This window comes from Poecilia reticulata, chromosome 6, assembly GCF_904066995.2.
Source record: "Poecilia reticulata chromosome 6, P_reticulata-male-v2, whole genome shotgun sequence".
Lineage (NCBI taxonomy): Eukaryota > Metazoa > Chordata > Actinopteri > Cyprinodontiformes > Poeciliidae > Poecilia > Poecilia reticulata.
In genome coordinates this window covers 30,693,425-30,720,923 of record NC_088835.1, presented here as the reverse complement: position 1 = coordinate 30,720,923, position 27,499 = coordinate 30,693,425, and the positions used below count along the sequence as shown (strand labels likewise).

The window sequence follows — 27,499 nt, the reverse complement described above, 5'->3', positions numbered from 1 at the left end:
TTTCAGGTAATTGAAATGTTTTGATAGATGCGGCATCTTTTCTGTACTTTTAGTCTTGAAAAATAAGAAAATCACAAATTTCCAGACTCCATAGAAACCACATATTGGACATGCTCTTTTATAGGATCATTTACAGTTTGCTTATTTAAAAAAGGCTGGAATTTTCTCTTTATCAGACGACTTGTTGGTACATGAAAAGCTTTCATAAATCAGAAGAAAGGAGTAAAGGCAGCGAGGCAGAACAAGCTGCTCCAGTCTGGAGTAAATCCACACGACAGATGAATATTTATGACATAAACGTCAGAAGGAAGAGGAAGACAGAGATGCAGTCTCATCAGAGTGACCAGCAGAGCGAGCTTTTAGGAAGGAGAAGTCACGTTTTAGAGCATCCAGCAGTGAGAGAGCGAGCGAGCGAGCGCCGTTTATTAGTTGTGGACCAGAAACACGCAGCTGGTTACGACAGCGAACTGTGCAGGAAGTGGAGGAGTGGAGGGAGTTTTCAACGGGAACGGATGTAATACTGCTACCTTTGTGGCGTACGATCTCTTGAACGCCAGCGCGTGAGGAACATAAACAGACTTGATGAAGACAAAACAGAAAACAGGGAGGAAAACAGACATGATACAGACGACATGATTAAATGGGTTAATGATCATGTTAAACAGCTCAAAATCAAAACAGTACGGGACAACTCAGGTGGTAAAAAAATCAAAACAGTACGGGACAACTCAGGTGGTAAAAAAATCAAAACAGGCAATGTTAATAACCCATAACGTGACAGCTAGACACAGAATCATCACAAAAGTATTTCTCCCCTTACAGATTTCTTCATTAAAAATTAAAATATTATCCCAATTTTTTGTTGAGTTTTAATAGGCAAACGGGCCTGATGAGGTAGAACCTGCCTGACAGCGTAAAGTTGGCTAAGATCTAAAAGAGCAACGCAACATGTACACCAAAAAAACTCAAAAAATAAATTTAAGAACAAATGAGAATAAAGTCATCAACATTTATTCGTCTGGAAAAACAAAAAATCGGCACCAATTTCCTAGATTTTGGATGATTGCTGATTGGCCGATAATAGTGACCAATCTTATCCACGGATCTTATCTACTGCCGCATGATCTGAAACTCAGCCACTTTTGCTCTGCAGTGAGAGAGAGAGCTGCCTCACATCTACTGGTGTGAAACCTTTCAGGCAAAAAAAAGATGATATCGGCAAAATCAGTATGACCAGGTGAGTCTTTTTAGAGATGGGTGATCGCTCAGAGTTAAAAAGTTACAAAGTTGTCGCAAAAATTACTCCAACAGCCCCACATGTAAAACTCTGCAGGCCTCCCTCGGTCAAAATTTACCAAAAAACATCTTGAGCTGAAGACGTTTGGGAAAATATTCTCTGGAGCAGAAAGCAAAACTTTTTGGAAGGTTTCTCAAACTAATAGCGTTTTAAAAAAGAAAATCAAACCCACAGAAAAATACAGATGTGGCGTCTGAATTTGGCGCTTGATTGTGTGTCATCAAATGTTTCAGGGTTTTGATGTTGATCTGGAGGATCAGAGATCTGCTGCCACAATGGGGATGGGGATTACAATCAGCACTTTAGCCAGAGTTTTGAAATCAGGAAACATTTCTCCTGTTGAAGTGATCAGAAATCAGGAAGACGGAAAATATTCAGTTAACGCGACCCTTGGTCTGGCCTTGATTTTGCAGCTTTAAGCTCAACAGCACACCAGCAAATCCACTTCCAGATGGTTTTGGGGTGTCCTAGTCAAAGTATGGACTTTAACACAAATGTCCATTTGTGGTTATTTGACATTAAACAGGACTTCCATCCTGGAAAACTCTCAAATATGGCAGAATGTAAACAATTCTGCCAAAAATCCACCCCAGTGATTTTAGAGACTCACTAAAAGTTGATCTCAAGCAGCTGTTTGGTCACATTAGTACAGCAGGAGGTTGGTTTGCATCGCTGTTTCCTTAATACATGAATAAACAGAAGAAATCTGTAGGAGAGTAAATATTTTCACAGCTGTGTAATTCTATCTAAAACTACAACAAAACACCAAACAGCAGAAGATAAAATCGGACAGTTTCAGCTCTAAACCTACATCTGATCTACTGACAGAGAGGAAAACTGCAACCATGACAGTGACTAGAGTTCATCAGATCCCGTGAGGCCTGGGAGGCATGCTGCTGTGAATTCAGATCACTTTTCACAGCATCCATTTCTGTCTCCTAGCGTCATCGTCACAATGCAGAAAACTAAACGGGAGCCTGTCAATAGTTTCAAACGGTTAAAAAATTCATGCCTCTGGCCCTGAACTCCACTGTGTCTAAAAAACAAGGACACACACACGGACTGAGCTGCAGCGGGAGAATCACTCTGAATTTCACAACTTGATGAATGAAAGAGCTTTTCTAAAATGTGAGGTTTCTGTGAACCTCATTTGACATGTTGAGGCCTCCATACAGAGATAAAATCAGACATTAGAAGAATTTTCCCAACTTTTCCCCCAATCAAGCCTGATGAAGATGCTTAAGATCTCTGATTGGGCTTCTCCAGACCTTGGAGACAGGTTCCTGTCCTAATTTGGCGCCATGATTAGTTTTGGGATTTCTTGAGGAGAAAGAAGTAAACATTTCTCATTGTGAGGCTTTATTATAAAAACATTAAAAATACCTAAGGTGAGATCTAAAAGCCAAAACCATATTTGAAACTCAGAATCATTTTCCCTCACGCTGCGTAATACCTCCTCATCGTCTTTCTCCTTTTCTTGGTCAACCTCCTTTTCTGGCTCCCTTTCTTTCTGCCCCTCTTTCACCCTCTTTTTCCTCTTTATCTCCCTCCTCCTCTCCTTTTCCAGTCTCTCCTCCTTTATTGCCTCCTTCTGCATGCCTGACACTAGGTCAAAGATGTCCATACGCAGCTAAGAGTGGAAGAAATTATTAAAAACAAATATGAAAAAAGTGAGCTTTTTAAAACAAACAGTGGGTCTGACAGTAATATTCCAGTTCCTGTCATTTACTGAAGGCAGTTTAAAGCAGCAGATTTATATTTTCTATAATAATCTGTATAAAACAAAGGTTAAATTTAATATTTCACTTTTCAACAATTTCAAAACATCTGATGTTTACCATGTTAGGATCGTAGTGAACAGAACCCTGATGAAGTATTCACTCCCCCTGTACTTTTATATTTATTTCAGATGTATGAACAACAGAGGAAAAACTACTTTCAGTTATTTGGTAGCTAAATATTTTTACGGATAACAGGTTAAACTGACTGAATACATTTTAATTAAGAAAATCCAGTATAACTAATCACTGCTCTGTTTTGGCCAATCGCTTTAAATCCCAGTAATATTAAAGTTATTTGTTTGCAATCTTCTGAAACACTTCTGTCAGGCGCGGTGCCGCCTGAGGCTCCCTGGCAGACAGAGCTGATTTGTGAAACTTTACTCACGTCTGCCTTTGATTTCTGGGACGATTTTTCCAGAACATCATCACAGGACAGGTCCGAGTCCTCGGAAAAGCTCAGGTTCCTCCGAGTCTTTGAGTCTGTTCAACGCAAAGAGAAGAAAACATGAACCTCCAGGATACAAACATTCAGAAACACTGGACTTCTGAACGTGGATCTGACCTGAGGATTTCCCCAGAGGCGACGTCCTTTTCTTCCCCGAGTCCTGGGTGGTGGAGCTGGACGACGGCGTGCTCGGACACGACTTGTTGTCCTTCTTCTTCTTGTCCTTTTTGTATCCAGAGAACACGGCCTTCCAGAGCGACTTGTGTTTGGGCGGCGTCTCCTCGGCGCCAGAGTACCGGCTGCCGTCGTTTTTGGCTTTCTTCTCCTTCTTGTTCTTGCGGGGTGAGAAGAGGGAGCTTCGCTTCTTGCTCTTGCCCGTTGACGATCCCTCTGACGACGCCACTGAGCTGTCCAGACTCTTGTTGCTGCTGAAGAAACGCTCAGGAACAGACTCTTTCTTTGACTCCAGCGCCTTCACGGCCGACGTTTTGGGAGATCCGGGTGACTTTTTGGTCTTTCCAGCTGAATCCGGAGTGGCGCTCCAGGCCACCCTAGGGGAGACGCTCCTGTTTGGGTCAGACTCTTTCATTTTGTTCAGCTGCTTGGCCATGGCGTCTTTGAGAGCTTGGCTCTTCACAGACTTCTCTCTTGCTCTGATTCTCTCCTCGGCGATCTCCTTGGCCTCTGGGGAAAACCGAGTGGCCCTCTGGGATTTGGAGACTGGGATTACTGGGATGTTCGGCTTTCCGTTCTCCATGGCTAACGCCAGGTGCAGCGGCGGCTTGATGGCGGGCGGCGCCTGACTCTTGTTCTGGCTCGTTTCTGCCGTGCGCTCATCGTACGTCTCCTCCACGTCGTCGGCAAAAGGAATCTCCTCAACCGTCTCCACAAACGATTTCCTCACCTCAGCCGGCCGAGGCTGCTTCTTCTTCTCCCTCATTATCACCACCGGGGCGGTCTGTGGCGCCGCCTCTGGGGACGACGGTTTCCTGGGCGCGGGGGCGGGACTCAGCTGCGTCCTCGGCGCAGGAACCGGAGCGTCGGCTGGAAGCTTTTCCGTCCCGTTGCTCCAAGACGCCTGGTGCCTCTTCTGTCTGAGCACTGCCGGAGACTGGTTGGCAGGGACGGGCGGCGGCGGACTGGAGGGCGGGGTGAGCATGGTGGAGTCCGACGTGTCGCCGTTCGCCGTTAGGTTTGTGTCGTTCTTGGCCGCAGCGGGAGCGATCGGCGTGATGACTTGACCCTCCAGCGTGATGTTGAGTCGGCGAATGACGGTGCGGCCTGTGAACGCCGGCTTCGGCTCCCCGGTGGACGGCGTCGTCGGCTCCCCAGTGGACGGCGTCTTCACGGGGGTCGGGTCCGGTATCGGGGTCTTCTCCAGGGTTTTACTGCTGCGGTCTAAAGGAGAGAGGCCGAGGCTCTTCCGGATCTCTGCACTCTTCAACCAGAACTCCTCGATGATGTCTGACTTTTTCGAGGCGTTCTCCTCGATGGAGGAGTCAGCGGACCTGAGAGGTTCGGGCGTTGAGCTGACGGGCTGCGTCCTGACGGGGGAGTCAGAGGTCTGAGGTGAGGAGGCTTCCTGGCAGGGCAAAGGCTGGGCGCAGATCGGGGAAAGGGGGTTTCCAGTCAGGGGGCAGATGGAGCGGTGGGGGAAGACCGGGGATTTAGGCGTGTGCGTCTCTGGGAGGGAGATGGGCTGGGAGCGAATCGGGGAGCCGAGCGGTGACTTGAAGGGCGACTGGCCAGATGGCTTCAGCGGAGAGACGGCGGGCGAGACAGGAGGGGAAGAGGCGGAGGGGAGCGTGACGGCAGGAGCGGGAGACGGGATGGGAGCGGAAAATGAAACGGATGAAGGGCTGAACGGGCTCCTGACAGCCGGGGACACAGCCGTCTTCTCTTCCTCCGGTAAGAAGGGATCCGGGAAGAAACGGATGCCGGGAGATTTCACCTGCAGGAGCAGCGAACGTTAGAGTTCCTGAAAAAAACATCCCATCATTTTAACTTTGTGTAAGCAGAATTCCTTACCGGGCTGACAGGCTCAGCCGGCCGTTTGAGGGGAGAAAGAACGACGTCGTCCTTCAGCAGTGAGCTGGAGCTGGCTGGGTCTGAAGTCACAGCAAGAATGAAACCCATCATCCATCACCTCCACACAAATATAAACTACTTTAACTGGATGGAGGTGGCATGACAGACAAACACAAAACTTTAAAACAAAAGGAAAACAATGTTTTTTAGGTGTTTATTTACAAACAGAAATCTACGTTCAGCCCCATTTACTCTGAAAAACCTGACAAAAACCCAGACCACCTGCCTAGCATCCCCCAAACAGCATTAACACGTCTATAATTCACTCAAATCTATTGTTGCAATGTGAAAAATACAGAAATGCTTCAGTGATGTAAGGTACTTGTGTAAAATATCTCCTAAAATATCAGCTTGTGTTTCGTACCAATACTCGAGTCTCTCCCCAGACTGTCTGTGTCCTGGTTTTCCTCTGGAGGAGCTTCGTTTTGCTCCGACTGCTGCAGCCGAGCCTCAGCTTCTGCATCCGAAGGAATGTCATCTGGACAGTTACATAAAATCACTGAGGTGGATGAAATACTGACTGAATTTATCTGACCATTAACATTCAACAGGGAGGCTGCTGTGAAGGAACAAACTCAACTTTTACTGCAGCTTATGTAGAATAAGTTAGGAAACTTTTCATGTTTCTGTGATTATTTGCTGGCAGATATCTCTGCCACAGACTGGCGACCTGTCCAGGGTGACCCCGCCTCTGGGTCACCAGGACCCCTCCTGACCCCAGTAGGGACAAGAGTGTACAGAAAAAGGATGGATGGCAGATATTCACATATGCAGAATAAAAAGACATCTAAATGTTTTCTCACCGTCTTACAAAAACATCATGTATTTTTATTCTGTCAAGAATGAAACTACCTGGTTTCTACTGTATCTTCATGCTCGACAAGCAAAAGCATGAAGAAGAACATATGAAGAAGAACAGAGAAATGTTTGACTCTTTGTCTCTTTACCTTGGTCCAGCTCCGTGCCGGGCTCCATGTCTGGACTGTCTGCTTCAGCTTGCAGCTCTTCATCCTCACACGGTTCTGGTATGAAACCAAAACGGAGAGAAATGACTAACCTGGCTGCTGCAGACTGTCTGGAGTCAATAATGGGTGAGCACTTTTTCCAATTCCAATTCCCTGACAGCCTAAGAGCCTGAATCAACTTTTCTCTGAAAATCTGTTGCTCCAAAGATATTGGGAACAATTTGAACAAAAAACTAAAAAAAAAAAAAAAAAAAAACATAATTGAAAAAGCATGAATAGGTTTCAAAGCCAGAATCCATTTAGCTCCATTCAGCACTAGAAAACTGATGTGCTACAGAAAGGTTTAGTGCACAGATGACAGTAATGGTCTGTCATCTGTAATACATGAACAAAAGAAGCCCAGAGTGAACCTGGTGATGAAGATGCATGCAGACGTCCGTTATGTTTGATCCAAGCAGAAGCAGAAACTAAACTGTTAAAAAGCAGCAGATTACAGGAAAAGCTGCTTTGCCCAAACAAACCTGAAGCAAGAAAACAAAAATTAAGCATTTCATGCAATAATTCAGTCCAACCACTCCTCCAGTCATCACTAAACTAAATCTGTTCACATGGATGCACAGGAAAGGAAAGAGTCGTTCTAGTGAGTCTGATCTGACTGAACTGTGCATCAACACGGTGACTTTTTCAGTCATTCATGCTTTTAATCAGCAGATTAAAGGAAACTTCACCGGTTTCACAGCATGTTCAAGAGCAGTTAGTCTGCAAATACCTGAACCGTCACATCTGCGTCTGAAAGAAATAAATCCTGCACAAGGAAACATACAGAGGCTCTGCAAAAATATTCATATCCCTCAAACTTCACATTGTGTCACTCAGACTTTTATGAATTTTATTGGGATGTTATGAGACGGACTAACTGTTACCAGGGCTGCAGCTAATGGATATTTTACTACTAAATTATTCTGACAATAAATTAGATTAAAAAAAATTTACACATTCTGCAGATTTTTCATTTGACCACTTAAGCCTTTTTTATACAATATTAAAGATGCATTAAGATATACAAATAAATAAATAATTCAGTTCCTTTGTAAAATGAGGAAATAAACATTTTATTACCTGAACTTCAATAACAGCGCTCCTTTAGTGAACTCTTGATCAACAGATCCTTCTAACATCAAACATGAACAGCTCAGCGCTTTCTGCTGGACTGAACATCAATTCAGAGCAGCGATGATCTAAAGCAGGGGTGTCAAACTCCAGTCCTCGAGGGCCGCTGTCCTGCAGTTTTTAGATGTGCCACAGGTACAAAACACCTGAATCAAATGGCTTAATTACCTCCTCAGTTCTCCAGAGCCTTGCTAATTACTTAATTATTCTATTCAGGTGTGGTGCAGCAGAGACACTTCTAAAAGTTGCAGGACAGCAGCCCTCGAGGACTGGAGTTTGACACCCCTGATCTAAAGGTTGTTTTTTCACCTAACCAGTTAATAATTAGACAGCAAAAGGTGCTTAATGGGAGATTTTCCAAATTTAAACCAGGTGAAGCTAAAACTGCCACTCTGGGTGGAACAGATTTACAGATAATGAAGGTTTTTCATCTTAAATGCAGAAACTGTATTTTATTATTGCTCTGACTGTGTTGTTCTTACAGAAAACTGTCTGTATACTACAGGTAATAATTACTTGATTACTGAATTAGTTAATGATTACTCCAATAATCAATCCATCTCTACCAACATGTATATTAATGTATAAACGTCTGTTCATCAAATCCCAGTAAAATCCGTTGTTGTTTGTTGTAATGTGGCAAAATGTAAAAAGCTGAACACGTGTGTAGACATCGGAAACGTTTTCAGAGCTCAGCAGCTCATTCTGTGAAATAAACGCACATGAAGCCAGAGAAAGCTCGTTTCTAGAAGGCAACGGGTGAAATGAGAAGCTTGGTGAGAAACAGATGCTGGTCTGATGGCTGGCTGCGGTGCTGCAGGCTGCATGCATGCTCCTGAGCTTTTCTGCATGCTGCAGGGGAAGGCCAGCCGACAGACAGATAAAAACACAAATCTCCGTTCAGGTCTGTGCTACCTCCAGACAACGACTCCAACCAGACCCTCACTGCCTCGTGTCGGGTGGATGTGTGGGCGGGGGCTACGCTCAAACCAGAAGAACAACAGAAAGATGGCGGGGGAAAATAACGGCAAAGCAATTAGACACATGGGAAAAGAACCGAGCAGAACACAACAGAACAAAGCAGAACCAAAAAATATCAAAGGAACAGATGGGGGGGTTACATGGTGCAGTGGGACGAGGCTGGAGGACGTTACACAGCAACTCTGGATGAAACATGAAAAAGGCTCAACACAAAATTAAACATTCCAGAAAAAAAACATAAAACAAAATCAGAGATGGTTAAAAATAGCAGGTGGGTTAGTGGAGGGCGGAGGGCGGACCCCCCCGTCACACACAGACGTTCAAACAGAACCGCCGCGATGAGACCCGATCCTCAACATGTCCGGACGACGGCGCCTCCGGGCGGGTTACCTGTGGAGGGGGGCAGAGTGGGCTCAGAACCCACCGGGCCGTCCGGGTCAGAATCCCGCCGCGCTCTCGCCAAACTCGGAATGGCGCTGGGATCCACCGGCTGGAGGAGCTGCTGGAGCTGTATGTTCCTGGCTAAACGTTTGTCGTGATTTTCAGTAACGAGACGCACGATTGGACAGGAAGGCGAACAAGAAGAAAAACAAGGAAAAAGGAGGGAAAACAGACAAGAAGTGAAAAGAGAGAAAAGGCAGAAAGAGTCACTGAGGGGGCAGAACGACCTCCGAATGGAAGAGTTACAGGAAGTCTGCATGCACTCATACTCTGCAAAAACACTAAAAAATAATACGAGTTAAAAAGAAATTTGTTGAATACACAGCAATGCTGCCAATCAATAAAAAATCATAACAGCAGCGCCTGGAGGAATCTGTGGAGTTTATTAGATTAATAATAAAACTAAAAATAGGCTTTAATAAGCAGGTTAAATGGTCTGCAGTAGGCATGGGCCGGTGTGAGTAAAAATATCACAGATTCACCAAAAAAGGTCAAACCGAATGTAATTAGTTGATTTATCAAAGAAAAACCAACAATTATTCCCACTGGTGGCAAAATATTATGACGCAGTCATATTTAAACCTGTGAGAAAACAGCTGCAGTCTAAATTACAGATGTGTGTTTACAGCCATTTGTGCTGAAGGAGGCAGTAAATCAGCAAAAGAGATGTAAGTATTATGTATTTTCCAGGCATAAAGTCTCATTTTTTAGCTCAGTAACTATGTGAGCTTCAGTTGTTATGGAAATGCTGCAAATATCAAAACAACTTACAGGAAGTCTGACTTTGCAACAAAGCCTGAAAATGGTCTCTGTCTCTTTAAGAACAGCTTAAGACATATTGTTTGTAGCTAACAGCTGTTGCTGAAGGGAGTTTTTCTTTCTGAGTGACAGAAAGGTTGTGAATTTCTCTTTCAGCCAGCTGACCTGCTGTGTGCAGTAACAACCCTCTCAGGTGTCTCCGCTACAGTTCTGACAGAAGGTTTTAGCGGTTCTGATGCCGTTAACCGACCCATGCCTAGTTTTCAATTTTAAAGAAATGGCAAAACTTCAACCAACAAACCACGACAAAAACACAGCAACAGAAACGGAGCTCCGAGAGCAGAGAAGCTTAGAAACTGAAATCAGCCAGAGTTATGTCAGCTTTCTGCAAACGCCACCGCAAGCACTTCTGTTGCTACCTTTGAATTTACCAACATCCTCTTCATCAGTGAGGTGCTTCTCCAGCCACAGACCTGACTGCAGCTCTCTGTCCCAGGGGCAGTAATCCCCCTCTGACAGCAGGGGGAGACAAACACCCAAAACGGCACACATATACACAAAGGATGAGGATGAGGAGGAGGAGGTGGAGGAAGGGTGAAGGCAGAGAGTAACAGGGTGAGGACAGCGATGAAGGTGACATTTAAACAAAACACTTATTTTGACAAACAGCAGGTGGAGCTGTGGGTTGCCTTGACAACAGTGTGAACAGAATGTAAACATAGATAAAAACAGGATTAGACTAGAAAAAACGACCAAATAATAAAAAAAAAAATCACCATCACTGGATTCTTCCTCATCTTCCTCCTCGTCCTCGCCCTCCTCCTCTTCTTCCTCGTCTTCCTCCACGTCTCCATCCCTGCTGGCAGCATCAGCCAGAGCTTCGTCCTCCAGCTCACCGCCTCGCAGTTTGGCGTGGAGCTCCACGGCCTCCTTCCAGGGAACGCCGCCGAGGTCCGTCGGGCTGGCCGGCTGCTCCTCCACCTCCGCCTCTTCCTCCGCCTCTTCCTCCTGCTCATCCTCTTCCTCCATGTCAGACTCAGAACTACTGTTAAGAAAATAAAGAAGCAAAGCACAAAAGTTACAAACGAAAACAAAAGAAAAGGACAATTCAGCAATAACAATATCACAATAGACAATTGATAGACAGTACATCTGATAGAATATTCAATATAAAGAACATTCCCTGAACCTAAGCATTCTGGGAGATGTAGGCAGAGGACAGGATTTATCTGCTCAACCTCTCATTAAGAAAGGTGGGTGGCATCAACTAACTCAGTCTTTGGTTGCCTAGCAACAACCTAGCTTGTGCAGGACTCGGTTTCATGCTCCGCCCTCATGCCTCATAACTGCTAAAAAATAAAAAACAACAGCATCGAGTGAAAACTGTGGATTAAACAGAAAGGTCACGCCAACAGTAGGTCAGTATTTCAGGTATTTTAAACAAAAACTAATCAATAATTATCAATATTAACAGTTATCAACATCCACTGATATTAAACGCTCATATTGTGACACGTTTTTCAGTCATTTCGTCCAGCAATGATATCGTAGCAGGTTAGTGCTGCTTCAGCCCTGAATAGCTGCATTTAAAATGTTGTTTTGTCAATAATGGTGAACTAATTTCAGGGTTTTTCCTGGAGTTCAGATTCCGTTTGCAAGAAACCGAAGATTATCCCCACAGAGAAACAGAGAAGGAAATGATGTTCAAACTGCAGCGCAGAAGACGTCCAAAAAGTACAGAAACCTAAAATTCACAGCGCATAAAAAATAAATAAACATCTTTAAAAGAGCACGAGTTAAGCAGGGTTTCATTCACAGGATCTGACCTGGAGCCCAGGTCGACGTCGGTGGCCTTGTCCAGCACGCTGCTCAGGTTGTGCTCGGCCAGCGTCTCCTCCGGAACCTCCTCCAGCTCCTCCTCCCGCTGCAGGGACAGGCGGTAGTTCTCCAGCTCGATCCGCTCCGGGGTTCCACGGAGACGCTTAGCCATGCTGGGCTCCTGCACGCCGTTGACCTCCGGTGCTGCGGCCCGGCGTCAAACGCAGACGAGCCGGAGGAAGAAAAAGAGCAAAAAATACACGGCTGAGAATCGACCGGATGCAGGAGAGGAGTTCAGGCGCCATGCAGGACCGACTCCAAGCTGGACCCGTTTCCAGCAGAGCTGCAGCTAACAACATTCTGGTAACCGATTAATCTACTGATTATTCTAATGCCTAATCAATGAATCAGAGTTAAAAAATGGCACACTGACTTTTCATCTAACTTCTTATGCCTTTTTTAAACATTAGAAATATGAAAATAAAATAATTCAATTCCTCTTTTAAGTAAGAAGAAAATGTTTTATTGATTAAAATTCAATAACAGCCTTCATTCCTTTAGTAAATCTGAACTGAGCGAAGCTAAAACTGGAGTTTTGCCCAAAACATGTTTACAAACAAAAACATTTTTATTTTAAATACAGTTTTATCTTAACTACTCCCCTGAACATGTTTATTCTTTCAGTGAATGGCCTTTTTGAGACTGAATATTCCAGTTAACGATTAATAAATTACCAATTAATCATGAATAATCAGACTAATCATTTCAGTCCTGGTCTCCAGGCTTTTTTTTAACCTTGATCTCCATTCAAACAGTTCACACCAACGTTAGGACAAACCGACAAGGACACACCAATTTCGCTTTTGAATTTATTGGATTAGATTATATTCCTACAGCAAACAATAAAAACAAACATGTAATCTTAACACACTAAATTATCTTATGCTACAGTTTCATACACGAGGCTGGTGCCTTTCCTTAATCCCATCCAGAAAAGCAAACCTTAAAACTGTTCAGATCAAACGAAGTGTGAATGAATTCTGAGCTAAAACAAGATTCTGATGCCTCCAATCATTATGTGGGATTAAAACCCAATCAGCTGAGAATCCAGGAAACGGTGCAACGCAGAGAGTCCTTCATATTAAATCCCTTTATATCCGTTTTCTGATCATTTCTGATTTTGTTGTATTTCAGTTTTTTTTTTCCTGGGATGTTTAATTTTGTGTTGAGTTTTGTGCTAAATAAATTAGCTTATTCGTTGTTGATGAATTGTTTAATTCTTACTATTATTAACATCAAATTAATTTATTTTAAGTATATATAACTAAAGCATTTTTTTAAATTAAACTATTGCCAATAAAGTTGGAATTATTTTCATATTTCTCTTTTATCTTGTTTTAATTTTTACTGTGTTATGTTGAAAAAGACTTAAGAAACACTTCAAATTCATATGGAGAAGTAAATATAAATAATTGATTGTTCCTGTTTTTCTGGGGTACAAATATCTGGTCACAAAAGACCCCATTTCTCTGCAGAACTCTTCAAAAGGGGAAAGACAAGAGAACATGTTCAAACAGGGGAGATGTGCTGATTCTTCAGAAATCAGGAAATGGCTAAAATAAATATAAATGTTTAGCAAATATTGCACTTCATACTACATGTAAATACTATTCAGGTGAATTATAGCTCATCTTTTTAGGAGCAAAAATGCTGATATACAGACATATAATAAAAGATTTTAGTTTTTTTTACGGACGGGCACCAAATATGGCTGCAGCCCAGGGCCAACATCCTTCTAAACCCGGCCCTGACCAGGGGTCAAAATAACCCAAGGACTTTGTTTTCAAATGATCTGAATAAAATACAACATCTGATGTAAAATATCTTACACTAAGCTATATCTAAGTGGCTTAAGATAATAATTTGTAATACGTTATTATACCATAATGCAATTACTTTAAAAGGTTAAATGTCGTGATTTCTTTACATCTGAACACCAATATTAAACTAAACCACCATTTTTATTGTTATACTATTTTATTTACAAGCACCTTACGTTATCTAAATACCTAAAATGTAAAAAAAAAATCTGTTTTTATCCATTTATATATATATAAACAATGCTTGATAACACTTTCAATAGTTTAAACTTTAAGAAGCAAGTAAATAATCAAACATTTAAATTAATCCTTTAATTATGATAAAACGAATAGCACAAAGTTTGCACAAACCTGAATTATATTTTTGTTTATATTCTGTATACTTTCAGCAAAGTGTCCATTATTTAGCTGCATCTAGTCCTATTTAACATGCAGAAAAGTTTTGCTGCACTGAGAAAAAACAAAGCTTTAAACGAGAACAGAGGGATAAAAATCAGCCAATCAGAGGGCAGAGCTTCCAGCACTAATAAAGCTCCCAGTTTTAAGATGCTCCAGTAGGAGGGGGGAAAGGTAAAGCTCACAAAGCACTGATACAGGCACTTCATTACAGCACGGTGGGTAAAGTTTATGTGCAGAACAGCTTACAGAGAAAAGAGAAGATCACACAGCAGGCATGAAAGGAAACATCTCACAAGGAGGAGGTGGAGCTAAAAAAGGAGCAGTCACAGGCTAGTAAAAGGTTACAAACACAAAACAGGGACTCTTGGCTTGGATCTTCATACAAACAGGCAGGAAACCACAAGCAGCTGATAATTGAAGAGCTGATCAGCTGGAATCCTGATCAGCTCATGTGAATTTCTAAGCCAAGAGAAAAAGATTCATGATGCACCATTCAACTCTACGATTTTACTGCAAGACCTCTACCCAACTTCCTCTGCCAATTACAAATCCTAAATTGGCAAAAGGAGACGTGGGTGACGCGTCTTCAGGAATAAATTAACCAGAAAAAAAAAGACCGACATGAACACATCCAGTTCTGTTAGTAATCCTTAAATCTACGAAATCTCCTTTAAACTAGTGAGCAGAGACTAAAACAGAGTGAGATCAAATCAAAAGGAGGTTTCATGCTAGAGGAGGTTCAGAAGGACGTTGACAGTGAAACAGCAGAAGAGGTAGATGCAGTAGGTGCAAAGGAAGGGAGAATCTAAGGGGTTGAGCGCCACCTGGTGACAAGTCCAGGACAGGGAGCGGCGGAGGGCGCGCAGAGGGACTCCCACCCCCACGGCCAGACGGCGGGACACAGCCACCACATCTACAGAGGAAAATCTGGTACCTGAGGGCGGGATCTCGGCCGAGGGAGCCGCCGCCGCCGCCGCCGCCGCCCTGCTGGGGGCGTCCACGGTCTGAATCGGAGTTAGGGGCGTCTGGTTTTCCTGCGATCCAGAAAACGTGTGATTCCTCAAACCACATTGTAACAACTGTCTGATTTTGTAAGGAAGACGCATTAATCTGCGTAAAAAAGAAAGAAAGAAAGAAATAGAGGCACCTTAGCTGAGACTGGAGCAGGAGAAGGAGAAGGAGCCGGCCGCTTCCTCTGGGCGTAACCAGACAGCCGGTAACAGAAGTGAGGCTTGCAGTAAAATTTCCCTGGAAGAAAAACAGGACAGAAAATATAATCAAATGAAACAGAATCATGCAGAAAGTGGAGTGTGTGTCCAAATTAAAATAAAAGAGAAGTGTCTTTGTGTTTCGGACCCTCAGTGGGCAGAAATCCCACAGAAAACAGTGAGAAACAGCTACTCTGTCTCACCCAACAATCTGCCGCCTGTCCGTCAGAACAATGGAAACCTTAGAGCGAGGAGGTCCGCGGTCACAGGACCAGCAGGTTCAGGGCGAGAGCACACACCGTAAACCCTGACAAACTACAAATGTCCTGATTTATGCATCGTTAAAAGTTAGATTAAAGAAAAAGAGTCGGCACACTTGCTATAATTCCAGAGTTCATTGAACAAATCAACTGAAAAATAACTATAAGACGAAAAAACAAACAGAGAAAAGACCATAAAAATAAAAACTTTGGTGTAATTTAAACTAGAGCTACAGCTGGAGATTATTTAAGGAATTGATTATTTTATGTATTATTCGCATTAAAAGAATTGGCACATTCTGCGGTTTTTCATTTTACCACTTAAGCTTATTTTATGAAATATTAGAAATACATTAAAAAATGCAATACTTACATTACTTCCTTAAATAAGAAAATAAACATTTTATACAACACTACACTATCAGTTATTTTTTGGAAAAGTCGTACAGGATACATTAAATGAAAAAAATACGTTTTGAAGCTATTCACCAGTTAAATTAACTTAAAAAAAAAAATCTGATTTAAAAAGGAGTTTGTTCACAAACACACATAGTTCAAACCTGACACTAGAGGGCAGCAGAGTCACACTGCTGTTTATCTTCTGTTATGGTTCTGATTGTTGGGAGTAAATTTTGTTGTCAGGAAAAAAAAAAAAGGTTCATTTTATTTCACCCAGCAGCTGAAATGTTCCAAACTGGTTCAGTAAAACTCCTAACAGCGTGATGCTCCTCCAGTGTCGGCCTCACCGTCCTCCACATCAAATGCGTAGGAGGAAAGCCGCAGCGTTGTCCCGCAGTAGTCGCATTTGAAGCAGCTGCGGTGGAAGAACTTCCCCTCCGCGCTCAGCCTCTCCATGACGTAGACTCGCTTCCGGCAGAAGAAGCAGACGTCGCTGCCGCCGATGTTGACGGGGAACTCTTTCCTGAGAGAACCCTGCGAGGAAAACAGTCGAGTCAGCATTTAGATGAAAACACAGAACAAAAAGGGAAAGCCAGGTTATTATGAGTTCGCCCCTTTTTATACAATCTTTGAGCATTTATGTCCTTTCTAAATAAAATGCAACAATCAAAAGTAAATACTTCCATATACTTTCACCTAGAGACACCTTTAAAACTTTAAAATGAAGTCACATCCATCAACTACTTCTGCATCTCTGCTTCTTCACATCTTTTTACCATTTTCATAAAGTCCCTCTTCAATTTTTTGGTCGCTTTATGCTCATATTTCATTTTCATAACGGATTTCAATGACAGACTTCTTCTGACGCTACAGTGCGCCTCTCCAACTTTTAAAAAATGTTGTCCGTCTCTGAACAACTCCTGCTTACTCCCTCAGTTTTCATTCTTTCTACTCAGATCACACATGGAAACACAGGAATCCGTGTCAGGATTCAGGAAATGTAGAACTCATTGATGTGGGCCTTGCAGTTTTCCGTCAGATCAACCCAAAGTAATAAGGCGTCACTGAATTGGGAATTGGATACTAAATTGTGAGAGGTATAAAAAAATAAATAAATTTAAAAATCTGCTCTGACATAAAGATAAAAACTTTGACATTCCTGACACAATTCATTAATTTTATTGATTCTTGTCACTGTTTTGCCACAAATTGTCTGTTCCAGGTCTTCCATATCTGCTTTTTGCCAAAACAGCTCAGATTGCGAAACGTTTGGGGTTCAATCCTTTTGAAGAACAATCAAACTGTGGGTCGATGATTTGTAATAATCAGAGTCAGCTGATTAAGCACAAAGGATTGCTTCGGTGCTTTCTACCCTACAGACAACATGCTTACCAAATCCCTCCTTTCTGGGACATGTGTGGGTTTGGACTCTTCCTGAGACTGAAGCTGGCCGGCTAGCTGCTCAGCCAGGCTGCTAACTCCCCCTGTGTACATCCTCACCAAGTGCTAGCAGCAGCATGAGAGACAGTGAAGACACATTAGAAATGACTGAAGGACAGGAATGGGACACGGAGAACAAAAGGGAAAAGGTGTGTGTACGAGCAGAGGGAGAAAAGGGGAGTTTACACACGACAGAGCCGTTTCCATGCTTCACTGACCAAACGGTAAGAAGAGCTGCAGCCGCCTCACTGAACAAGCTGCAAACAAAACTCAGCTCATGACAACAAACCCAAACTGAACTCATGCACTCCTTCACAAAGGTGAAACACAAAGTGATAAATCACCAGTATGTATTTCTGTCAGTTTTAATCATCATGGCAAAGAAATCAGCAAATTCAGCTTCTCAGAAAGCTAAAACTTTACATGAAATAGACTTGACGTATCACTAATGTGAAATGTTACGGCATAACCGACAGGAAGTCGTTGCTGAGGAAGCTGTCTGTCCACAGACACTGTATCCTCATTAAAGGAAAGTTGAGTGGAAGGAAAAAGTGGCAGAAAAAAGTGCACAAGCAAAATGGATCATCTGCAGACAGTATCTGCCTTCAGGACTCCGTCTGGGCTCCTTTTGGGTCTACGCAGCGCAGCATGTGGGCCGGCCTGTGGTTCTGCTGAGCTGCTCACGAAGCTTTAACACTGACCTGTAGTGTTTCGGTTCTGGTGTCTCTTGTCAGCTCATAGATTCTTTGTAGGGATCGGGTCAGGTTGTTTTGCTGGGGTTGCCATGGTTACCAGGCATTGGTACTTTTAACAGTGTGTGTCGGTATCAAGTCCTTCTGGAACTTAGATCAGCACCGCCATGAAACCTGTCAGCAGATGGAAACATGATGTTCTGTTCCCCCAAAACGGGAGGAGTTTTGGCCCGTCAGCGCCGTAATGCTACAACATTTTTCCTTCCACTAAACATTCCTTATTCTTTTTGTAAGTCTTGAATAATATTATACATTTCAGAGAAACTGAATTTTGGCTGCAAGTCAAATTCACCCAAATCAACAGAAATAAACACCTGAAGTTTATCACCATCAGCGCTTCTGAAACGCGTATGGATTATTCATCCAGTCACTTCAAGCAGCATTTTTCACTCTCTCACACACAGACATGATAAAACACACAAGTTATGTGTTTCTACCTTCACAAGGTCTTTGGATTGACTTCTATTCGTCTCTGCACCCTAACCGTGACCTTTAGCCTAAACCGAACCATTACTAGTACATATATAACTAACCACTAACCCAACATGAACTCATCCTTAATCTTATCCAAAAACAGCAACCGTATGGAGGCCTAGCTTGGAAAAAACTGGCTTCACAAAGTGAGAAATGCTGAAATAAAACACACAAACACATTTAATGACTTTAACAAACCAAAATGGAAGCTGGTTTCCTGCTCTCAACTAAAGCTGGTAGTTCATCTGGATTTGAAACAATAATCTTCAGATTTTATCCTGTTTAACCTCTCAGATACAATTTTTATCCACTATAGCATCAGAATGTATAGTGACTGCAGAATGAGAGCTGCCAGAACAATGGAAAGCCTTTCTGTGTCCTGAGGGGGATAATATTTAGAGTTCGGAGCCACAGTTACAGAAAAACACAACACAATTATTAATCACAGCAACAACAATCAATGTGCAGCAGGTTGCAGCTCAGTTTGTGTTTTCATTTCTCAGCAGGATGAAAATCTGCAGTGAGTTTAGTCGTGTTAAGCCGTTTTGAAGCTAACTGTGGTGATGCATCTTGCTGGAACACCAAATGCAGGTGCAGTGTGTCAGCGTCAGCAATCCGTGCCCTCCAGGTGCGAAACGACTACCTGTCTGGAGCAGGCGGACGGGGGGCTGTCGGGGGGGCTCTGGGCGCGGGCCAGGTGCCATCGCTCCATAAAAAAACGAGAGGGTTTTTTCTTTGGCTCAAGAGGAAGAGAGGAAAGTTTTTATGGGTTTAGTTTACATGAAAGAAAATGGATTTAACTTACAATCTAAACTGCTAAATAGTTCCAAAAAGTGTTTCCTTCTACAAAGTTCTATGAATTTCCTGAATAGATTATCTTTGCAAAGATGCTCACTACGTCCTTTTTCTGTCATCAATAAGCCTCAGACATTCTTTCCACATTTTCCTGTCAGGAATGTTTTTCTTATGATTAAGAAATGAAACAGAGTCGTCTCCAGGCAGACAGAGAAACTCTTTAATGCACATCCTTATCCATATAAGGAAGTGCTTCCTGATAGATTACCTCGGACATTTTAAGGTTTTCTCCCTTTAAAATATGATGAGTTATGTCCTTTAAGAATTGCATTTCTGCAAAGTTAATGCTCGCCATAGTGTTACTTGTATTCTGATGCTCTCCTATAGTCCCTTGATTACATGCTTAGCATACCAGAGAACGAGGAATCGTTTACTGTCAGTGTTGAATCAGCCGTCTGTGTTAAATGGGGGATTCACCTGCGGCCCGACTCGCTTGCCTTCCAACTGAAATTCAAGTTGTTCAGCTCTTTCCTGAATACTAAGCACATATATGGGCATCTGCTCAGAGTCCAGAGGCCTCACTGGCTCCTGCAGGAAAGCAATTGATTTAGTTACCAAGTGGAACGGCAGGAATGAAGCACCAAGATTCAAACTTCTGGATCAATTAGCCGAGCTTGTGGCGCAAACTGAGGCCGTCATTCATGCAGTAATTTAAAGCAGGGTGTGTAAAGGATTCACTGCACTTAGTAGGCAAATATGGCACAAGCATCTCTCACAAAACTACAGACTTCGCTTTAAATAAACTCAGAATGTGAAAAATTAAGGTGAAACTTCAATTACGGTTTTCTGAAAACTGCTATTTTTCGGCACTGCAGAGGGTGAGTCTCAGTCTGACCTTTCTGGAAGCATCAGGGGAGGACAGAGGTGAGGCTGGGCTCGGACTCAGGCCTCGGCTCGAGTACCACTGCTCTAAAAAGAAACGGGACGGCTTTTTCTTAGGCTTCCGGGAGGCAGAGGAAGGTTTGAAAGGGGAAATTAGATGTGCAGACTCAGCAGAAAGTTTTGATCTGTGCAACAAATGAGCCCAAAGGTAGAAGAATGTCCATGCATGCTGAGCACCTTTGGTGGTTTATCAGCTTTGCCCTTAAACCTGGAGATGAGGCGGTCGGCCCGCTCCTGAATCCCAGGGATGTGAATGGGAGTGAGGTCAACTGTGAGTGACTGTTTCCCTTCCTGTTAAAGGAGCTCTGGTGAGACGTCATGGTTGGATCTAACAGGTTTTAACATCTTATGAACATACAGAGATGCAGTACTGTACCCTGTGTGTCAGAGGCCTTTCATAGTATTCAAGCTCCTCTTGCTCTGGGGGTAAATTCTTCAAAACAGAAACGAGTAGAGAAGGGTGTCTAAAAACAATTCCCCATCTTTTACAGACAACCTGATCTCTCCACAAAGTTAACGTGACACTGACGGGAAAACACGGAGAGCAGCTGGAGTAAAGGGAGGCTAGAGGGAGCTCTGCTGTGGATTTATAGCTATGGGAGGCAGACAAACAGAAACAAGCAGCAGACTTTATGTCACCTCTGAGTGAAGAGAGAGCGAGGAAGTGGAGGAGGAGGAAGGGAGCAGAATGGTTTTCTTTGGGCAGCTCCGAGAGCCCGAGCTGGACGTTTGTTCTGCAGCGCTTCTGGCCTTGAAAAGTGAGGGACAGGAACAGCAAGTTCAGCAGAGGAAGAATAAAATGATAAGATGTGCAAAAGTAAATATAACTGAAGAAAACAAGTCATAATAAACCAAAAGTTTATTATAGCGTTAAATGAAGCAGAGCTTCTAGACCAGACGAGGAATAGGAAAACAACTGTGGTGAGCTTTTAGTTGGTCTGCAACAATTACAACAAAGACTAATAAACACCAATAAAAAACAACCACACACGCACGCACGCACGCACGCACGCACACACGCACGCACGCGCGCGCACGCACGCACGAACGCACACACAGGGACTTGGTTCGATTGGAGATCAAAGTTGCAACATTTGTTACATTTTCAGATGCTGCACTGTGACACCAACAAACCCTTTGAAAAAGCTGTTCCCCTCCTCGTCTGTGGGGGCGCTGCACCAAAAACCACTGAAGGAAACGAAGAACACACTGAGCGCAACTTCCTTTTTCAATGGAAACAAAAATGGAGTGGGCGTAGGACTTCAGCGGTTGTAGGATTTTTTTTTTCCTCCTGCTAGTTCTAGTCATGCACGTTTGGTTTGGTTGTATTTACCCAGAATGCCCTGCGGTGTGGTCCTCTTCCTGTTTTTGGAGCGGCCCCCAATCTGCTTAGATTCAAACCACGGAAGAATTCACCTCAACCGAACTGAGACGGAGGTTTGTAGGCAAACCAAAATTACATTTTTTTTTCTGCATCAGAGTCTATTACGCATTCACGCGTCCCCAGTCAAACCAGACTTCCCAGTCAAACTAACAAGAGTTCAGTGTGAATGCACCATACGAATCCATCTGAAAACAGGCTGCATTTCACACTGCTAATTAAATGCGACCTCAATCAGACACTGTCTGAATGGTATACCACTCCGAAGCGACTCGTCATGATGACTTCAAAACAATCAATGAGCGTCTTCCATGAAAGATACGGCGGCCATGGAGAGCAGCTGTAAATCTGGAGGATCTCTGAGTGTTTGTGGCTTTGCAGCAAACACTTTTCTACAGAGTAAGAATATTAACCTTCATATACTTCATACATAACTAAGATCAGCAAGATTAAATCAAATATTAGGGCAAAGGTACGCATCTAATCGTTAGTAGAAGTAGAAGCCAAGGCTGTCCTGGGAGAAACATCCGGAGGAAACAATCCGTCCTTCACTTCCAATACGTCTTGGTGCCTCAGCGTGATTAGAAAGAGTCAATATTGGGAATCGTAACTGGCTAAAATCGGTATCGGCAGATCAGAGCATCACTTGTTATTGATCACAAAACAGTATTTTTTTATGCAACTGCAGAATTGTTCATCATTGTACACTAAAGGTGCACATTATACATCTTCTCTACAAAAGCTATGATCTATGATGGATCCTCTAAGGATGTGAAGAGTTTCTATGGGCTGGAGAACTACGGCGCTAACTAGCCATACCTGATCCCCTCTGCTGGGCAGCGTCTGACATTTGACCATCTCTTTGTAGCGAATGCTCAGGTTCTCCTGCTGTTGGGTGCGTCTCTGAACCAGAACAGAACAAGCACGGAGGAGATGGCACAACAGACACAACGTTCGCTCAACAAACACACAACGCAGCACAGCTTCCCCACTGCTGGTTAATCAGATCTGCATCTACCTTTCTCCATGCGGGGACAGGAGCCAGGCGCACTGACTCGTGCACAGGGTTCGGTGGAGGGGAAGGGGGCAAAAGGTGGTCCAGGTTGGGCAGAGAGTCCCCCTTTAATGGTCAGGCAAACATGGCAGTGGCCAGAATGAGAGACAGAACAATCATGCAAGGCGTCATGGAACGGTCCACAGAGAGGAGGTGAGGAGAGGCCAGGGAGAAAACAGACAAGAGAAGGAGTCACAGGCGAGTGGAGGAGAAAATAAAGAGTTTATGATGATGTGTCAACATATGAGCGAGCAGAAGAAGCTTTGATATGGAGGAATGTCATGCAGGAGACGAATCTGAATAAACAGAGGAAAACATAGGAAACCTGTTTTGTCTATCATTTGTAAATTATCAAAAAGGTTGTTTGTTTTTTTTCATTTGGCAAAAATTTTAACTCGTTACTTCAATTCATTCTCAACAGGAAGAAAGACCTTTTCCTTAAAACCAACCTAAAAAGAGCCTCGTTTTTTTAAGATAAGGTAAAAGAAATACCCTCTCCACAGAGTTCGGATTCAGCAGTAATAAGCTGTAAAGCACGGAAATTGCATGGTTTAATTTAATCCCATAATGTGGGATTAAATTATCAACCTCAGCCAGGTTTCACATGCACTTACAATAATAATGCCGGGATTTTAACACGGTTAAATTCTGCTTCATCAACTGATCTGATGAGATACGGGAAAAGACTATTACTGTGTTAAAGTAAAGCTAAAACAAATTAGCCTGTTGGCAAAGCTGTGAAAACCTAAAATAACATCTCAGTGCTAAAAATGTAGCAGCTACCGCTAATGCCAGCGTCCAGATTTCTAAAGAAGATCCACGAATGACCACTGGGAAGCTGAATGACCAGAAAAACTCTAATCTGATGGTTGAATAATCTGATGAATAGATTAAAAACAATATATATCATCGTTCCTACGTGTCTATTTACTCAATAATTCAGCACTAAAAAGGGTTTTTGAATTGAGAATGTTGGTTATATTGTCAGAATATGGTGTTCAATGAAAATTTGACTAATTAATTATATGCTGCAATTATTTCGGTTAAAAATGTTAAACGAGTCAAACCACTTTTATAATTTTGATATAAAATATCGACTGCCTCATTTAGGAACATCTCCCACCTTCTGTTCTTACTGTTTACACCCATCTGGATGCTTAAACGGGGTTGTGGTAAAGACAGTCTGCTGTTTTCACATTAGGTTGGGATGTGCAGAGGCAGAAGCAGTTTCATACATCTGGATTTCTTATGCAGTTTTTCCCAGTTTGATCCGCTCCATGTTCCGTAGGAAACCCAGGACACGTCTCCTTTTCAGAAACTTAGTCATCCCACTGTTCCCCACATTACACATCATCAGCAGCCAGCAAACCAAAGCCCTGTGAATCATTCAGGTCCAGTCAGCACAGCGAGGTCGCCCACACGACCCAGAAACAATCATCTGCTTGACCGGTAGCGTTCTGGACTTCGGCTCATTAATACCGCGGCCTACAGCTCGGCCGGGTCAAACAGAAGGTTCTGTCACCTCGAACCAGATGTGAACACGCCCCGCCTGCAGCTGCAGGAGCATCAAACACGTCCTGCATGTTTCCGGCGTACCTGTCGCTTGAGGCCTGAAGGCTGAGCCGGGGCGTTCTCTTCAAACTTGGCCAGCAGCTGGGTGGCCATCACCTTCACTTTGTTGTGGTTTCCTGCAGCAGCACAGTCAAGTTTTCTCTCCGACAGGTCAGCAGGGACAGACGGCCGCTCTTCCCGACAGGACCTGGAAACGTCCTCCTTTGGAGAAACAAAATAATCCAGATTTGGTCAAGTGAGAATCATTAGTTCATTCCAAATGGATGGACTTCTGAACCAACAATCACAAGTTTCTCTGTCAGACTCACATCTTCAGACTGACTGGTTTTCCTCCTTTTGCCCAAACCGTCCACATCCTTTTCCTTTTTATCCTGTTTACAAAATGCGAGGTGTTATTTTGACCTGAAGCTTAAAGATGAAGAGTTGAAAAAAGGAGGTGACGGTGTTGCAGTTTAGTTTAGTTGTGTGTGTGTGTGTGTGTGTGTGTGTGTGTGTGTGTGTGTTTTACCTTGGGGTTTCTCTTCCTGGAAATAGCAATGCTCTGACCCAGCTTGCTGAGGAAGGAGATGGGAGACTTTGTGCTGGAAATCAGCGCAGCTTTCTCCTCTGGACTCAAGTTGTGGTTATCTGAACAGATTCAAAGGCATAGAATTAGATCACATCAGAAATGGAGCAGAACACTTTTCCCACAGAAAAACTCAAGCAATTTTCACACATTTTCAGATAGATATTGAAACTTTTCCACCTTTGGAGATAAAAACAATAGAAGTGAACAAAACAAAGATGATTTTAATTCACAATTATATGATGTCTATCACTGTTATTAATGATGTCTTGTTATAGTATTCTACAGGAGAAACAAGAAACTAAAATATAACTAAATTTTATCCTTTGAAATGTCTCACTCTGTACACCCAATTAATCTGAGAACAAATCACCAATTTAACTAAAAATAACCCAATTTCATTATACTTTAATGTTGCTTGATGTATAAAATATAAGATGAACATTAGGAATAATAAATATTCACTTCTTTGAAACAATCCAACCAAAATGTTTTAAGGTAAATGAGTTTCCTGCTCAAATAATATGCTTCAAAAATTACAAAGACATTTTCTAAACATTCTCACCAAGTTCAGAACTGGCATTTAGAAAATATGAATATTTTAGTAATTTTTACTAACAGAAACGTTTAGTTCAATTCAGCTTCAGACGGTGAGAAAGAAATGTCCACGTCTTTTTATTAGGTGTATGTAATGTTTGTTTCAAAAGGTTTTAAAATTTAGGCTTTAGAACAAAATTGGACTTTAATACAAAACTGTGCAGTTGGAATATAAAGCATTTAGTTAACACCAAGGATTTTATCAACCATACGAACCCTGAAAACAAACCAACCAAACAAAACGAGTCACAAACACAAGGTGTTTTTCCTCCACTCACCTCCAGGTGGCACTGTGTCCCTAAACATCTCATAAAACTGGCTGAGGTACATGACCATGGAGAGCTTGTCTGGCTCCACCACTGAGGACATCTCCTTGCCGGTCATGCATGGCGAAATGCCGAACTCCTTCTCTGCCACGTCGAACGCCAGCTGATTGTTCCTCTCATGGTTCTCCTCATCCAGACAGTCAAAGTCTCTGAGCAGGAAAACAAAACCCGGAACAGGGAGGCACAGTGAACACTGAATGGTGCATAAACAGCTAAAATCAACCTGGTTTTAGTCATTTATAAAGATAAATACCAATAAAAATATGTTTTCTGTTGCTAGTGTTTGGCTAAAACGTCTTCAGTGAGAAGCTGATAGATGTTTTAATGATTAATGTTTGTGATTCATTTATTTTCTCCAAAAAACATCAATTAGCTAAGTTTTTTGTTGCATGTCATAAATATTAAAATAAATGTTAGTTTTCATTACTATGTTCCTATTTAGGGTTGTAGTTCCAACACCTGAATCAGAAAGCAAATCAAAGAAATCAAAAAGATCAATTAAAAAAAACTCCTGTTGACCAAGAACATTGATGCTGCTGGATTATTACTGTAGTTATAGCAACTCTAAAGGCAGCATATCACATTTAAAACTGAAAAATAAAAAATGAATTTAGGTGACAAAAAGATCTCAGTAAAATCCAAATTATGAAGGAAATGTAATCCCAGTTTCAGTGATATGATCTAAAAGGCAGATGTGAAGTTGCTCAGCTGGACTCTTCAGTTCTTTGGAACCGATTACTTTTGTTTTCAAACCCACATCGTCCCGTTTTTAAGCCGTTTCACCTCACCGCTTCGATAAATGAGAAAAAAAACAGGATTTCTTTGTTCCTGTGACTGAAACGTTGAGGCAAAACAGTAAATGATGTGGGCCGTAGACACAAAACAAGCATCTTAAACTTCCAGAGAACCGAAGGATCCTGCAGTTCTCAATGTTTTTACCAGATGATCTCATGATTTGCAACCAGATTAGAAACCAAAGTTTGGCTTCTCCAACCAAGCAGACTCCCTAACTTCTCATGTGGACGAGGTGCCAGGGAGTCTGGACTAATACAACCACTGACGACGCAGCATTTCTGCACTGCTAACTGCTGTATACTTTGTGGAAAAGCCTTACTGTAAATGTCATCATACTTCAGCCTAAAATACTCTTAACATGCATCATCGATACATCTCAGCTGAAACATGAAGTCCATTTAAAACCATAAGCATCCGAACATCACATCAGGGACAGAGTGAGACCTCCCTCTGAACCCTCTTTACATCCATCTTGTACATGAGTTCGCATGAACGCGGTTCTGTTGAACCTCCGCTCATTACTCTGTTCCTCCCATCATCCGGCCAATCAGACGCGGCCGAGCATTACTCTGCAAAGGTCAGGTAGGACACAGCCACTAATAGCTTCTAATGTTAATTGCAGCATAACCTCCAGAGGGTAATAAACCCCATTAGACGCAGCGGATGGAAACTGCGCTGTTTATGGTGTGTGTGATGGTGAGCAGAGTGTTTATGCATCTATGGGCTGCAGAGGAAGGTTTGGTTTGAGGAGGGACTTCGTTAACCGTCAGTTTAAAACCAAAAGCCCTGCTGGGTGATAAAAACCGTTTACGAACACCATCACTGCAGGCTGAGCACCAGGCTAACCACTGGGGGACATACTTGGCAGTGTTTGCAACCAGGAATAGAAGAACAAACAGAGTGAGTGTTAAGCAG

At 42.7% G+C, this 27,499-nt stretch overlaps 1 protein-coding gene across 32 annotated transcripts in view; it reads right to left on the bottom strand.

Annotated features, from left to right (window-relative positions):
* Positions 1-27,499, bottom strand: part of mical3a (microtubule associated monooxygenase, calponin and LIM domain containing 3a) — a 95,610-nt gene that overhangs the window by 16,064 nt on the left and 52,047 nt on the right. For 12 of the 32 annotated variants that reach the window (XM_081608355.1, XM_081608353.1, XM_081608354.1 and 9 more), the window contains 28 exons: positions 25,742-25,938; positions 24,810-24,928; positions 24,610-24,672; positions 24,326-24,502; positions 22,694-22,795; positions 22,495-22,578; positions 20,934-21,044; positions 20,671-20,727; positions 20,472-20,585; positions 20,248-20,352; positions 19,830-19,940; positions 19,201-19,296; positions 17,284-17,397; positions 16,239-16,425; positions 15,172-15,272; positions 14,959-15,058; positions 11,754-11,949; positions 10,704-10,972; positions 10,347-10,439; positions 9,118-9,249; positions 8,662-8,724; positions 6,559-6,633; positions 5,976-6,089; positions 5,552-5,631; positions 3,641-5,474; positions 3,464-3,558; positions 2,751-2,927; positions 528-578 (listed from right to left, as the gene is read on the bottom strand). In XM_081608355.1, the coding sequence (XP_081464481.1) occupies positions 528-578; positions 2,751-2,927; positions 3,464-3,558; positions 3,641-5,474; positions 5,552-5,631; positions 5,976-6,089; positions 6,559-6,633; positions 8,662-8,724; positions 9,118-9,249; positions 10,347-10,439; positions 10,704-10,972; positions 11,754-11,949; positions 14,959-15,058; positions 15,172-15,272; positions 16,239-16,425; positions 17,284-17,397; positions 19,201-19,296; positions 19,830-19,940; positions 20,248-20,352; positions 20,472-20,585; positions 20,671-20,727; positions 20,934-21,044; positions 22,495-22,578; positions 22,694-22,795; positions 24,326-24,502; positions 24,610-24,672; positions 24,810-24,928; positions 25,742-25,938 (5,017 nt within the window). Of the gene's footprint in view, positions 1-527; positions 579-2,750; positions 2,928-3,463; positions 3,559-3,640; positions 5,475-5,551; positions 5,632-5,975; positions 6,090-6,558; positions 6,634-8,661; positions 8,725-9,117; positions 9,250-10,346; positions 10,440-10,703; positions 10,973-11,753; positions 11,950-14,958; positions 15,059-15,171; positions 15,273-16,238; positions 16,426-17,283; positions 17,398-19,200; positions 19,297-19,829; positions 19,941-20,247; positions 20,353-20,471; positions 20,586-20,670; positions 20,728-20,933; positions 21,045-22,494; positions 22,579-22,693; positions 22,796-24,325; positions 24,503-24,609; positions 24,673-24,809; positions 24,929-25,741; positions 25,939-27,499 lie in introns of those variants that run through there. The other 20 variants (XM_081608363.1, XM_081608384.1, XM_081608374.1 and 17 more) reach the window with 17 other exon arrangements.